We start from the raw sequence: 15,749 nt of genomic DNA on the forward strand, positions 1-15,749 counted from the left end.
AAAAAAATAAAACGTAACTTCAATAACTATATTTTGAATTCTCTTTTTCACAGTGAGAAAAATAAGACTACTACATGCAATTAATTCCACTTCAAACATATAAGTACAAACACTCACCTTATAATTTTTTCAACGAAACAAGGTGTTGCAGAGATAATAACAAATTCAAAAATTTTTTCAGAGAAATCTATTTGACCAGGTAATCCAAAATATTGCTAGATGACTTCCTATTGTTTGGCAGTAAGCTATTGTTACCAATCAATCTAAAGAAAAACTTTCAAATTCTTATTTTTAATGAATATATATGAAATGTTCCTTCACTGGGTAGTGTTCCTTCACTGGTTGGTTTACCCTAGTATTTGATTGTAAGAATGAATGGTTATCCCTGTGAAGTTAAGAATAGATGGCGGGAGCAGTTAAATTTGCTAGTAAGACTTCCGGGTTACCGTTTACGCTTTATTTTTAAGTCGAATTTTAAATAATTGAATATTTTGCATTGTACTATTACTATTTACAATACGATTTGTTCTTTTTACCATTCAGTTTTTAAATTCATTTACTTTTAGGTAAAGACATCAAAAATGCGGATGACAGAGCAAAGATTATTAAGACACGGCAAACTTTATTTATGTCGTGAATTAATTTCCTTAATATAATTTACGGTTGACGACATTTTTTACAAAATAAAAAGGAAGAAAATTTTTGTGAATAGTTAAATAACGTGTAAATTTAAATACAGTCTCAATACTAAAAATTTCTAAAATATCAAGTCTGCTCACATATCATCTCATAAACATAACTTAAAGGGATGAATACACCTGAAGTTTTTCAAAACTCCGTTTTGGTTTTAGATTGTTGCTCTTGTTTGCATCTAATTAACCTTTCATAAATTGCAGTTCGGTAGATTATATAAATTACATGAATGTGTTTGCAGAGATTTGACAAGAATTCAAGATGGCATAGGAGAAAAAGCTGGAATATGCCTCAGCTTTTTGTCTATTACCTTTCTAAGCTTGGGTGTTGGATTGTATTACGGATGGAAGCTTGCTTTAGCGATTCTTGCAATAACTCCAGTAAATGCGATTGCTATGGCTATTGTGGCTAAGGTAAGAACTACTCTATCTCTTAAAGAGACTACCCAAAATTCATACAAGATTTAAATTTTTTGACAATAGTACAATAAGATGTTTCCTACGGAAAGATTAAGACAGTGGAAAATGATGACAGCTTAGGTTGGTAAAAAGGGAGCATTACTCGAAAAGAAATCGAGTTTTCATTGCTGTGTATTATTTTGATCATTTATGAGTAATTCCATGGCATAGCAATTCTCGGTTTTGGGAATCTTCCGATACCTCGCTTAAACACCGAAAGATTCTTTAAAAAAAAGTCTCGAATTTATTGAGACAAACCCAATAACCTGTCTACCCCACAACTAGAAAAAAAATTGATCTCTATATCAATGAAATTACTCCACAGTTATTAAAAATGAAAGAAAGAAGAAAATTACTAGTAAAGCAAGGATCTAAAATTGAGTGGAAGATATCCTTATATGTTATTACATTTAACTGTTTATTAGAAGTTAGGTTGTTGTTGTTGCTTATCCTCATAGATCTGACATTAGTCAGACCAACTCCAAAAAGTTGTTGACAGGCAGAAAGTCTATGACAAGAAGCGGATCGGAAGTTAAGTCCGCCCTAGATAGTCCGACATAATCAACTATATGTTTCGGTGAGGCTGGATGGACACAGCATTTCTTGCAAGTCGGGTAAATTTTCGTGCCACGTTCGAATGTTAGACATTTTAGGTGACCAGTTGAGAATCCGGCCGAGGCAGCCTGGGAGCTTCGATCGCAATAAGAAGTTAGGTGATCGATGGAATTGGAATTCGGCAAGTTATGCTTAAGTGTCACAGGAATTTTAAATTAGCAGTTCTCAAAGCATTTAATGCGACTCAAATTGCTTGAAAAAGATGACTTTTCACTTTATTGCATATTGCATTGAATAAAAGGGTAAACCATAAGTGAATCTTCATCGAAGTGAATTTTTCATATGAGATTATGAATATCATAAAATACTAATCTTGACAAGATTCACCGTTATGCTTGAAGGTACCGTCTTGGTTTCGAGAAATATGATTTAAATTCAAATATTTGAAACACAGAGACTTAACCTTTATTCCACAAAGAAATTTAACCTGATACACAAGTACCTATACACATCGGCGAACAACTTGAAAAGGAATATAGAAATCACAAATTTCACAACTGCAATCTGATTTAAACATTTTTGCAATAATTTATCAAAATTTTAGAGGAAGGGAAAATAATTTAAATTGAACAAATACTTTTTTTTTCCCCAATGGCAGGCACTGAATTTAAATCTTTGCCTATACTATGCCAGAATTGTTGCTCATTTCGCGTTACCCAGTGGGCACCTGTGAACCAAAGTCACGGAGGCGAGCAACATTGCCCACGCCACACTGCCACAAACCCGTTTATAGGGTGGGCCACATTCACACATCATTTACACACACAACAGAGGACAGCACAAAGAGAGAGAGAAACATCCATGCCCAGAGCGGGATTCGAACCCGCAGCCTATGGCTTCGCAGTCAGGCACGCTAACCGCTCGGCCACCAGGCCGGCATGAACAAATCTAATTGTAGGTGAAATAATTTAAATCGGAGAACGCCAGAAAGTTGATCATGAACTATTGACAGCTCGTGGGTACTAGCAGAATAATTTAAGTTTATGAAAGAATAAAAGAAAATGAAAGAACTTTTAAAATGCGGTATGTGAACTAAGAAACTTTATAAGTATTGTAATCACTAATCTGAATCATATCAGAATTACAAAATAGAACGAGATAAGTTATTCAACTCTCACCATTTAAATAAATAGGATAAATGTATGATTTACTTAGGAATTCAGACTTATCGGCATGTGAATTGCGAGTGTTTGCTGCTTTGTCAGCTTCTTCTGCCGTATTTCTGCTCCTTGCAGTAGATGTTCAAATGTCTGGATGTGGCGGAGAATATCAGGACCTAAGAGGTCCCGACAACAAGACGCAGAGGATATCAGGAGTATTAGGAGCTAATAAAAACAATAACTGTAGTGCTTAAGATATACGCATTGTATTAGATTTTTCCTCTATACAACATCATTGATTCTTATATGTAATTACTTATTTCTCATTATGACCATCGTGTGGGGGAGCAGTCAATTCAAAGTTCAAGAGATGACAGTTTCAAACCACGTTTAAAAGAACGGTTTCAAATTGTTTTAAATAGGAAAAGGAACTAAAGAAATAACGGGTATTTCTTAATTGTGTAAATCTTATGGATCTTACACAGCAATATAAAATATACTGTAACGAAAAGCATCCAAAACAGCGGCAGCCGCATGAATAATTCGAAAAAGATCTGCCTGAAATTTAAAAAAAAAGGCTTAGTAATAACTTTTTTTTTGATGTCCATAAAACAATGTAATCACAAATAAAATACTCTGTGTGGATTTTTTACCTACATAAATAACTTGTCTAACTTATCACGAACGAAAGGAAACGGCAAAAGAGACGTTAACCGGTTTAGATATTTTGACAACAATTCTAATTTTTGACTATTTTTTTACGTTATTAAAATACTATGTTTAAAGAATTCAAATAAGTAAGAATAATAGATAAAGTTGCGTTTTATTTTCGTTTATAGACATTTTTCTAAACATTAATTTCAGTTTCTGATTTTCGTTCGAAACATTGTGGAATTCAAAAGTGGTGGTAGTTTTAAAATTGTATAGGTCTTGTTAAAACACTTTTATGCAATTAAAAAGAAAACAAAAAATATATTTAAAAAAATAGAATACGCTTATTTCCACCAAAAACATTTTAAGAATTAAAATGCAAAAATACTTTCACTTATGTTGTGAAATACTCATTTATCGTAATGTTATGATAATAGTTTGTGAAATATCGCCAATATAATCTCTTTTCACTAAAATATTGCATTTAATACTATGAATTTTTTAAATCTAACTTCATCTACGTAATTAGTGCTACCATCCAAAACTCTTAGAATTACATAATATATAGTCATCCAAACGCTTAGATGTTTGATCAGTTTTTCTTCGATTGCGACCACTGTGAGGCATTGCTTATGATTATTTAATTTGGCGAGATTTTAAAATTGTTATCTCCTCTTATTTATTTTAGATACAATCAAGCGCATCTCAAGAAGAAATGAAAGCTTATGGATCAGCAGGTGCGGTAGCAGAAGAAGCATTATCGTCTATCCGCACTGTCTCTGCGTTTGGAGGGGAAATCAAAGAAATTCAAAGGTTATTTTTATTAAACGTAAATTTATACATTTAGTGATTCAAATGTTATTTTCAAAATTTTGGTTCGAAAAAATTTTTGCAATTTTTTTTTTCTTATTTCATGTTAAAGTTAAAACTCTGAAGCAAATATTTAATACTAGGAGGCTTCGCCCCCTGCTCGCTGGCGCTCACCAACCCCCGGAACTGCTTTCACAGTTCATTTCGGATTGCTTCGCAATCCAATGCTCGCTTTGCTCGCTCATTGGATACGTTCTTAACGTCTAGTTTTTGTATACTTTTTTGAATACTGAAGTTCCGAAAACTTTTCACTGTAGAAAATTCTAAACCTGTACATTTCAATATTAATTTGAAATTGCAAACAGTTCACATATTTTTCTTAATCACACTATTCTAAATTTCAGTTGTTGAGAAAAGTAACTGTTGTAAGTTTTGTTTTAAAGTCTTTTCCACCAGAGGGCTAAAGTCATTTGTTGTAAAACAATATGAAATAGTAGTCTGCCACTGAACGCTGCATGTAAAGCATCGGCTTTGATGAAGATAATTTTGTATTTTTAATTCTCTGAAGGGCGCCACCTTAATAATATGGAACTTGCAAAATAAATGTATATATTTTTGATTGTTGATGAAGCCCAACATTTTGTGTTTTCATCAATGTTCAGAAGCAGAACAACTATAAGTTTTTTATTCTATCACAAAAAAATAAAATGTATAGAAAACAAAGAAAATAGTAAGAAAATGAGTATAGTCATAGAAAAAGTTAAAATTATATTTGTCAGTTAAAATAAAACTTTTTGTTTAAGTCATTGCTAACAATTCAAATTTCGCCAAATTTTTTCAAAATAAGTAAATCAATTTAAATATTTAATTTTTATCTTTTATATTGAAAAAGAAATATAGTTTGGTTTGCTTTAACTCATCAGTAATAAAAGATCTATAATAAAAATATATAATAAATTGCATAATAAATGAATAATAAAATGTATAATAAAATATATACAGTCAAAGCTCAAGTACCTTTTTGATCTCAGAGTAGTAGCAAATAATAAGAAATGCTAACTCGGTTTAATTATACATTTGCTATCATTTTCTGTAAAAGTCAACTCTGTAGCGTATCTACCACTGCAAAATTACAACTACAATTCACTAGTATATAAAACATGTTAACTCGACTCTATGTAGGTGTACCTATCATTGATGAAGGTTGACATTGCTCTCCCCACATTGGTGACCTTCGGACATGATGTGAACACGCCTACCTTGGCAGTAACGCCCACTTCGATGTGAATACGCCTACATTGACAGTAACGCCCATTTCTATCTGGAAACGCCTACTTCGATGGATGAACCACATTGAACTAGAGCCCCTGAATTAGACACGCCGACTTATCATTTATTGTTGGAGCAAAGAGCTAACATAAGCACAGCGAATAAATATTTTCAAGTGGTAGTTTATTAATTGTAATTCTTGGTTTAATAAGTTCAATTTAATAGATTTTAATCCACCACTATTTCTAAACAATGCGTAGGCTTAAATAATTCACCACTTTATAATACTTATGACATGCTTTACATTTTTAAAAAGCAAGCAAATATTGTCAACTATTTGCAAAATTTACTTTATAGTTATTTACCGTTTTTTTAAATTATGTTGGCGAGTCCGCTGCAGTTGGCATCTCTGTAATAACATAACGAATACTAAAATAACGTTAACTTGCGAACTTGTTTGCTCCAATATTGCTTGATAGGTCAGCTCTGATAGTATAGGAGCCTTACATTAAACAGTTGCCTAGTGACTGCGACATTATCCACCTCCTCGCACTGTTGCTACTCAGTCTCGTCTCGATCACGCACAACGTCGGCTTGCATACACTCGACTGCTAACGCATACCTGCCAACTTTTAATCCTTTCCATTATCATTTTTCCCAGTGGTATTAAAATGGAATTAAAACTTCAATTTTAAGCAAACAAATACGTTGTATTTGAGAAACCTTAAGTTGACAACCATGACAGTAACGCATATTAATATATGTACCTAATTTTTGTAAGAATAGTGGTGATCAAAATCATTTGAAAATTAAGTTTATAAAAGAAAAAATGGTATATATTAAATACCACTTCAAATATAAAAATAAAATCTTCCGGAAAATCCGGAAGAGTTGGCAGGTATGGTAACGGCAACACATGAGCGACTACGACCGTGAAGTTTATTCACCTCTAACATTTAGCACTCAAAAAGTACGGTGATTTTAATACAGCTCTCCCGGCTTCTCATTAAACAGCAATGAATCAACTAGTGGTATCCATGTATCGAATTCTATCACGGATATAATTCTGGTGGGGGAGTACTGTAGCGTATCTACCACTGCAAAATTACAACTACAATTTACTAGTATATAAGGCATGTTAACTCGACTCTATGTTGGGGTACCTTTTCATAGATGACGGTTGACATAGTTTGTACCATCGCCCCACAACTCATTATATATAATCATTATGGAATTTTATACATTATACGCAATATATTATGTCTTAATGGGCTTAAAAAATAATGAAATAACTATAATTTAGGCAAAACCATTGTTATCATTTTTCAACTTTTACTTTATTACAATCATTTGTTCATTTTTTTAATGACGAAAAAATGTGTATTATTTTTACTTATCATAAGCATATTCAATTATACACGCTTAAATATCCTCAAACTATTTGATCTACTGTATTAGTTTAACAATGAGGTCATTTTTTTAACAAACATAAGCACATAATTTTTTTTTATTAATTTAAGATATTTATCGCATTTATTATTCCCAATGNGATATGGCTGGAATGATGCCGACTGGGGACGTATAGTCGTTAGCGACGAATCCCGCTTTCAACTGTGTACTGACGATCATCGAATGCGTGTTTGGAGACGCACAGGGCAGAGGGGGGATCCTGCCTTCACTACTGCACGCCACACCGGCCCTCAACAAGGCATTATGGTTTGGGGCTCCATTTCCTTTGACAGCCGGACCCCTTTGGTCGTCATTAGAGGTACACTTACAGCAAAGCTGTACGTCCACTACATCCTAAGACCTGTTTTGCTACCGTTCTTTTTGCAGCGCCCTGGACTGGTTTTTTAGCAGGACAATGCCAGACCACATACGGAACGTGTTGCTATGAACTGTCTGCAAGCTTGTCAAACTCTTCTTTGGCCAGCCAGATCACCAGATCTCTCTCCAATCGAGCATGTCTGGGATATAATGGGACGGCGATTGCATCTGGCATGGAATGTTGATGACCTCGTTCGACAATTGGATCGAATTTGGCAGGAAATACCGCAAGAGACCATCCGGGAGCTTTATCGGTCTATGCCACGCCGTGTGGCCGCTTGCATCCAGGCTAGAGGCGGGTCAACACCTTATTGAACTTGTTACTGTAACTCTGCAATAAATTATTCAATTGTTTTGAAATTTTAATCATTCACTATTCTTTACATTGTCTTCCTATCCACCAATTTTCATTTCAATTGGACAACTGCTTCTTGGTGCGTCGATTTTTTTGTTATAAAGTGAATATAGTCATCCAAACGCTTAGATGTTTGGCCGGTTTTTCTTCGATTGCGACCACTGTGAGGCATTGCTTATGATTATTTAATTTGGAGATATTTTAAAATTGTTATCACCTCTTATTTATTTTAGATACAGTCAAGCGCATCTCAAGAAGAAATGAAAGCTTATGGATCAGCAGGTGCGGTAGCAGAAGAAGCATTCTCGTCTATCCGCACTGTCTCCGCTTTTGGAGGGGAAATCAAAGAAATTCAAAGGTTATTTTTAGTAATCGTAAATTTATGCATTTAATGTTTCAAGTGTTATTTTCAAAATTTTGGTTCGACGAAATGTTTGCAATATTTTTTTTCTTATTTTATGTTAAATTTAAAACTCTGAAACAAATACTTAATACTATTCAAAATTAACAATATCCAGCTTTTATTAAAAAAATCTAAATAAAACCTGCTTGATACATTTCTGCCTAACCGTTCTTTTAAAATAGCAATTTTTTTTCAAAATAAGTAAATAAATTTAAATATTTAATTTTTAGCTTTTATATTTAAAAAGAAATATAGTTCGGTTTGCTATAACTCATCAGTAATAAAATATCTATTATAAAAATATATAATAAATTGCATTATAAATGAATTAGAAAATGTATAATAAAATATATACAGTCAAAGATCAAGTATCTTTTTGATCTGAGGGTAGTAGCAAATAATAAGAAATGTTAACTTGGTTTAAGCATACATTTGCTATCATTTTCTCTAAAAGTCAACTCTGTAGCGTATATCCACCACTGCAAAATTGCAACTACAATTCACTAGTATATAAGACATGTTAACTCGACTCTATGTAGGGGTCCTTTCATAGATGAAGGTTGACATTGTCGATAACTGCACTCCCCGCATTGGTCACCTTCGGACGTGATATGAACGCGCCTACCTTGACAGTAACGCCCATTTCGATCTGGAAACGCCTACTTCGATGGATGCGTTCCACATTGAACAGTTGACTTTTGACTGCGACATTATCCACCTCCTCGCACTGTTGCTACTCAGTCTCGTCTCGATCACGCACAACGTCGGCTTGCATTCACTCGACTGCTAGCGGCAACAGAGGAGTGACTACGATCGTGAAGTTAATACACCTCTCACATTCAGCACTCAAAAAGTACGGTGATCTTAATACAGCTCTCCCGGCTTCTCATAAAACAGCAATGAATCAACTAGTGGTATCCATGTATCGAATTCTATCACGGATATAATTCTGGTGGAGGAGTACTGTAGCGTATATCTACCACTGCAAAATTACAACTACAATTCACTAGTATATAAGACATGTTAACTCGACTCTATGTTGAGGTACCTTTTCATAGATGACGGTTGACGTAGTTTGTAACTACCATCGCAATATATTATGTCTTAATGGGCTTAAAAAATAATGAAATAACTATAATTTAGGCAAAACCATTGATATTCATTTTTCAACTTTTACTTTATTACAATCATTTGTTCATTTTTTTAATGACGAAAAAATGTGTATTATTTTTACTTATCATAAGCATATTCAATTATACACACTTAAATATCCTCAAACTATTTGATGTACTGTATTAGTTTAACAATGAGGTCATTTTTTTAACAAACACAAACATAAGCACATAATTTTTTTTATTAATTTAAGATATTTATCGCATTTATTATTCCCAATGATTTTTTCCATACAATTATGTTTGTATCCTTTCGAATGAACCATTTGATGGAATTAGGCAGCATTTTCTATCTGAATACTGATTAGCCCAAACAATGTATAATGACGAATTAAGTTGCTATAGCCTTACAATTTATTTGTTTAATCCAGGTATGAAAATCACTTAATTCCTGCAATGCAAAAAGGAATCAAAAGGGGGCTGTGGACTGCAATTGGATCAAGCATAAGTTGGTTTTCCATATTTGGAGGATACNTGCAAAATTACAACTACAATTCACTAGTATATAAGACATGTTAACTCGACTCTATGTTGAGGTACCTTTTCATAGATGACGGTTGACATAGTTTGTAACTACAATCGTAATATATTATGTCTTAATGGGCTTAAAAAATAATGAAATAACTATAATTTAGGCAAAACCATTGATATTCATTTTTCAACTTTTACTTTATTACAATCATTTGTTCAGTTTTTTAATGACGAAAAAATGAGTATTATTTTTACTTATCATAAGCATACTCAATTTTACACACTTAAATATCCTCAAACTATTTGATGTACTGTATTAGTTTAACAATGAGGTCATTTTTTAACAAACACAAACATAAGCACATAATTCTTTTTATTAATTTAAGATACTTATCGCATTTATTATTCCCAATGATTTTTTCCATACAATTATGTGTGTATTCTTTCGAATGAACCATTTGATGGAATTAGGCAGCATTTTCTATCTGAATACTGATTAGCTCAAACAATGTATAATGACGCATTAAGTTGCTATAGCCTTACAATTTATTTGTTTATTCCAGGTATGAAAATCACTTAATTCCTGCAATGCAAAAAGGAATCAAAAGGGGGCTGTGGACTGCAATTGGATCAAGCATAAGTTGGTTTTCCATATTTGGAGGATACGCTCTTGCCTTTTGGTATGGTGTTCAACTAATTATTGAAGGTTATGGTCAAGAAAATCCCGAATATGATGGAGGAGTTGTAATTACTGTTAAGTATTGTTAATCCTCTCTAATTTTGAAAAGGTGTTCAACTAATTATTGAAGGTTACGGTGAAGAAAACCCAGAATACGATGGAGGAATTGTAATTATTGTAGTCATAATTATCATATTTCATTTTATTTTTATTTTTTGTGGACGTTTTAGAACATTTTTTACACTTTTATGTAATTCCAAGTCTAGTTTGTATGCAACAAAACAAAATGTAACGTAAAGTAATGCAAAGCAAAAATGTTTTTGAAAAAATAGAGAGGAAAAAAAAGCACCTGAAATTTCAATTAATTTTGAAAAAAAAAATGACATTTTGGAAAAGGCTGCTCATGTTGAATTCACAAATAAGACAGGTTTTTTTTTCAATGCTTCAAATTACAGCTCTGCAGAACGACAGCGGCTCTTACTTTCTTTTAATATGAAGTGAAAATCTATTCATTGAAACAATTTCTTACAGATATTTTTTAGTGTCATGACAGCATCTATGTTCTTTGGTCAGACAGCGCCATATTTTGAAGCCTTTGCTCTAGCTAGAGGAGCTGCAGCTAAAATATTCGACATTATTGAAAGGGTATGATTCTATATAACTACTTCAGACAAGATAAAAATTTTGTGTTCAGTATTCAATAAGATATCGTCTTTAAAGTCTCTCTTAAAATTCACTTTATAAGTATTTTGATTTTAATTGTTTAATGAATCATACAGTATAGAATTATGTATTGAACAGTAAATAGGGGGAATACCTGCTATGATTTTGGCATTTACGTACGCTTTTGACGAGATTTACTGTCAAGATATGCAGTATAGAATTATGTATTGAATAGTAAATCGGGGGAATACCTGCTATGTTTTTGGCATTTACGTACGCTTTTGACGAGATTTACTGTCATGATATGCAGTATAGAATTATGTATTGAATAGTAAATCGGGGGAATACCTGCTATGCTTTTGGCATTTACGTACGCTTTTGACGAGATTTACTAACAAGATATACAGTATAGAATTATGTATTAAATAGTAAATCGGGGGAATACCTGCTACGATTTTGGTATTTACGTACGCTTTTGTCGAGATTTACTGTCAAGATATGCAGTATAGAATTATGTATTGAATAGTAAATCGGGGGAATACCTGCTCTAATTTTGGCATTTACGTACACTTTTGACGATATTTACTGTCAAGATATGCAGTATAGAATTATGTATTGAATAGTAAATCGGGGGAATACCTGCTATGCTTTTGGCATTTACGTACGCTTTTGACGAGATTTACTAACAAGATATACAGTATAGAATTATGTATTAAATAGTAAATCGGGGGAATACCTGCTACGATTTTGGTATTTACGTACGCTTTTGACGAGATTTACTGTGACTGATCATTGAAAAGAGTGAGTAAAGTGAGCATTGACACAACGTCCAATTTCTTCTTTCAAGGCACGGGTCATTGCAAGTTTGTTAGAATAATTCTATAAAACTTAAAAATAAAAATAATTAAACAGATAGCAATGTTAAAGTATTGATTTTTCTCTTCCCCTTTTTTTCTGTTGGCTACATCCTATTGCGAAAATGGCGCAAAATTTAAATCTTGCCAGAGTTTTGGGACATCCATTAAGAAGTAAAATCGTGAAATGTTTTAAAATTAAGTACATTAAATGATTAAAGATTGTTATCATTGCGCTGCTTCCTTCATTGGACCCCCTCCGATTATTTGTACTCTCTGTTCTCACTTAAGCATAGATAATAATGTGTAAAAAAACACCATCTCGCCGTGTATTTTTTCACGTTCACACCAATTTCTTGTATATAAAACGAACGAATTTTGAACATTTCTTCTAATTTTTCCCTGACAATACTTTATGGATATTATCATGAGTGAGACAGTAATAGTGTTTTTAATGTCGTTAATAATATTTAAAACTATGTTTAATCAGCTTTATTTGGCCATATTAAAAATAATTATTTACTACAAACTCACGAACATATTAGATACCGATTGCTATTTGCTACCCATTGTTTTACAGTTTGAAAATTGAAATTTTTTGTCGATCCAATCGAAATTCATGTTTATTTAAGGTCCCGCTGTAGACTGATCGTTAAAGCAGGGTTTCCACCAGATCACCGAAGTCAATCATCACTGACTGCGGTCAGTGTGCGGGTGGGTGATCACTTGGATTAGTCTGCGTAGGGACCGAGGGTGTGCGGTATTGGTCCTCGTTAAACTGTTCTACCGTAAAGTGCTCGACTTCGCGTGCATATCGTCGGGCTACCGAGGAGGCCCCCCTTTGCCATCCCCTTTGCAGAGGATCACCATTGTGATGACATGTCTTCGGATCATCCTCAGGGATGTTTCCCAGACCGTCGCCAATAGCCCATTGTGCAGCTCTAGTGCGACGTAAATGAACTACAACTGCATGTTTATTTAAAGAAAATGAATTCTTGGGGAAAGGTTTCTTTACATAAAATATTGTAAGCACAAACTACTAAGCTGTTTAAAGTCAAACATGAACCTTTAAGTTTTTATCTTAGCACCTAAAAATCCAATCCCTTGATTGAAAGATTTTAATTAAAGATTTTAAGATTTTTCTAATTATTTTTTCTTACACTGTTCGAAACATAGATTAAAGTAATAGATTTTAGTCTGAGAATTGAAAAGAAAGTATTGACCATATTAATAAAAACATATTTTTTTATGAAAAGAAATGATTCATAATCATTACACTGTTTAAAAGGTCATTCATATATGAATTAGTGATTTAAGACTTTTTTAAAAATCTAGATCGTCTTTTCATGTAGTTAAAGAACAACATAAAATAACGGGGAATCAGAAGTATAATTACATTTTAACTTTCAATTTATAATATGTTCTATAACTTAAATTAGACCTCTTTGGAATTCCTTTGAGAGAAATCTATTAGCCAACCTATTTTACATTGTTTCTTAATTTTCAGAATACTACTTTCTCTTTAAATAAAATAAGACATGACTTTTTTTTCCAGAAACCGATTATTGATAGCAGCTCCGAGGATGGTCTGAAACCAGATTACATGAATGGTGTTATTAGTCTTAACAATGTGACATTTAGCTATCCTGCAAGAAAAGATGTCACAGTATGTTCAGAAATTTAGTAAAATTTCTTAAAATGAGTAAAATATTCTTTTGCCCTTGCTAACTAGATTTTTGTGAACATTTTAAGGTATTAAAAGACATGACTCTGGAGGTTGCTTCTGGAGAGACTGTAGCGTTAGTAGGATGCAGTGGTTGCGGAAAGAGTACAATTATCCAACTCATATTGAGATTTTATGATACTGATTCTGGAAGTGTAAGTTTATCAAAAGAAAATACCCTTCCTGATTAGAATATTGAAATAAATATTTTTTAAATTAATGTTTCTACTTAAATAATATGATATAAATGTCCACGTATTGTTCATAAATTTATTGTTAAATATTTCTTAAAACTTTACAGTAAAATGAAAAATAAATAATTTTTTAGCTCTAATAAATTATAAACTAATTTCTTGTGACAATTTTTACATTTATTATTATACTAAGACGAGAAACTTTAGAAACTAGTTTAGTTCCAATTAGTTTTATTCCTAATTTCGTATAATTTCGAATTTTCGAATATTTTCTAAAATATTAAAACAATTTCTCTAGTAAATGTAAATTAAACTTTATGATGAGCGGCGCTTGCTTTCGAAAAGTTAAGCAAATGATATATTTTTTGTGAGAGAGCAAAGAAAATATTTTTCGACAATTATCTATCACGAGTAAAAAAAACTTCAATTAAGCTCTGAATTATCATATTTTTCGTCAGAATTTTTCTTTCAGAAACCAAATGAGATCTGACCGAGTAGTGAATGATTGAGATAGGAGGACGTGGTGTTCAGAGACACAGAGATACGTAACTCTGTATACACTTTGAAAAGTTCGGGATCAAGTTACGGTAAAAACTACTGGCACTCTGATTGACTCATCCATAAAAACTATTTCACCTTAAAATCCATTTCTTCCGTAACGTTTTATCCCGAAATTTTTATAGTAATATTTATTTACTTACAGCGAATCATTGATTTTACAGTAAATATTACTGCACACACACAGTATATCAAATTTTTTTGTGCCGTAAATTTTTACCGTAATTTAATTCAGAATTTTTCATAGTGTCACACGTGATTGTAGTGATACAGAGGATGAAATTTATATCTACAGAATGAAATTCAATATTAAATTATTATTATTATTGGTATTTCTCTTTTTTTATTCAATAAAAGAGTATAAGTACGTTATTAGTTTCACAAAAAATTATCGTAATTCATGTTTATTAAAGTAGCTAAATTGATCTAGCTATAATAAGATTTGTTTTTATAGGTTCATCTAGATGGTATTGATGTTAAAGATCTGAACGTTGGTTGGCTAAGAAATCATATAGGCCTCGTTGGGCAAGAACCTGTCTTGTTTTCGACGACAATAGCAGAAAATATTAAATATGGTAAATTAGACGCTACGCAAGAAGAAATTGAAATTGCTGCCAAAATTGCCAATGCTCACAGCTTCATTGATACTTTACCATTGGTATGTCAGATGATGTTTGCCAGCAACTATTTGATAATTATTTGTTAATTATTTGAATACGAATATACATAGGCATAAAATTTCTTGAAATATATGAAATCTTGCTATATTACTTAAATAATGGCTTATGTTCTATATTTAAACAGAAATACAATACTCTGGTTGGAGAACGCGGAACTCAGCTGAGTGGTGGTCAGAAACAAAGAATTGCTATTGCTCGTGCCATGATCAAAAATCCTAAAATACTATTACTGGATGAAGCCACTTCAGCATTGGATACTGAGAGTGAAGCTATAGTTCAAGCTGCTCTAGATCAGGTAGCGAAAAGATTATTATATCTTCTAAAAGTGGAAAATATTTAGAAAATCGTTAGATAAATCGTTAAAAAAAATATTTCGTCAAAAGAAATTAAGTTTAGATCAATCAATAGGTTTTTTTTCTAGTTTTTGATAATAAAAATTTAAAATATAGTAATCTAGTTATCTTTTTCCACCGAATTGACCTCATTGGAAAAATAAAGTTTTACTGCGGCATGGTACATTAAAAATAACTGATATATGATTTAATAGTTTTTTTTAAACATATTATAATTTATG

General features: G+C 32.3%; 1 protein-coding gene across 1 annotated transcript in view; it reads left to right on the plus strand.

Moving 5' to 3' along the window:
• Positions 1–15,749, plus strand: part of LOC107452351 (ATP-dependent translocase ABCB1) — a 143,574-nt gene that overhangs the window by 16,702 nt on the left and 111,123 nt on the right. Inside the window, exons 5-12 of the mRNA XM_071177584.1 lie at positions 935–1,106; positions 4,206–4,330; positions 10,388–10,577; positions 11,035–11,148; positions 13,576–13,686; positions 13,773–13,898; positions 14,950–15,153; positions 15,300–15,470. Coding sequence (XP_071033685.1) covers positions 935–1,106; positions 4,206–4,330; positions 10,388–10,577; positions 11,035–11,148; positions 13,576–13,686; positions 13,773–13,898; positions 14,950–15,153; positions 15,300–15,470 — 1,213 coding nt within the window. The remainder of the gene's footprint in view (positions 1–934; positions 1,107–4,205; positions 4,331–10,387; positions 10,578–11,034; positions 11,149–13,575; positions 13,687–13,772; positions 13,899–14,949; positions 15,154–15,299; positions 15,471–15,749) is intronic.

Source organism: Parasteatoda tepidariorum, chromosome 2 (assembly GCF_043381705.1).
Source record: "Parasteatoda tepidariorum isolate YZ-2023 chromosome 2, CAS_Ptep_4.0, whole genome shotgun sequence".
NCBI lineage: Eukaryota > Metazoa > Arthropoda > Arachnida > Araneae > Theridiidae > Parasteatoda > Parasteatoda tepidariorum.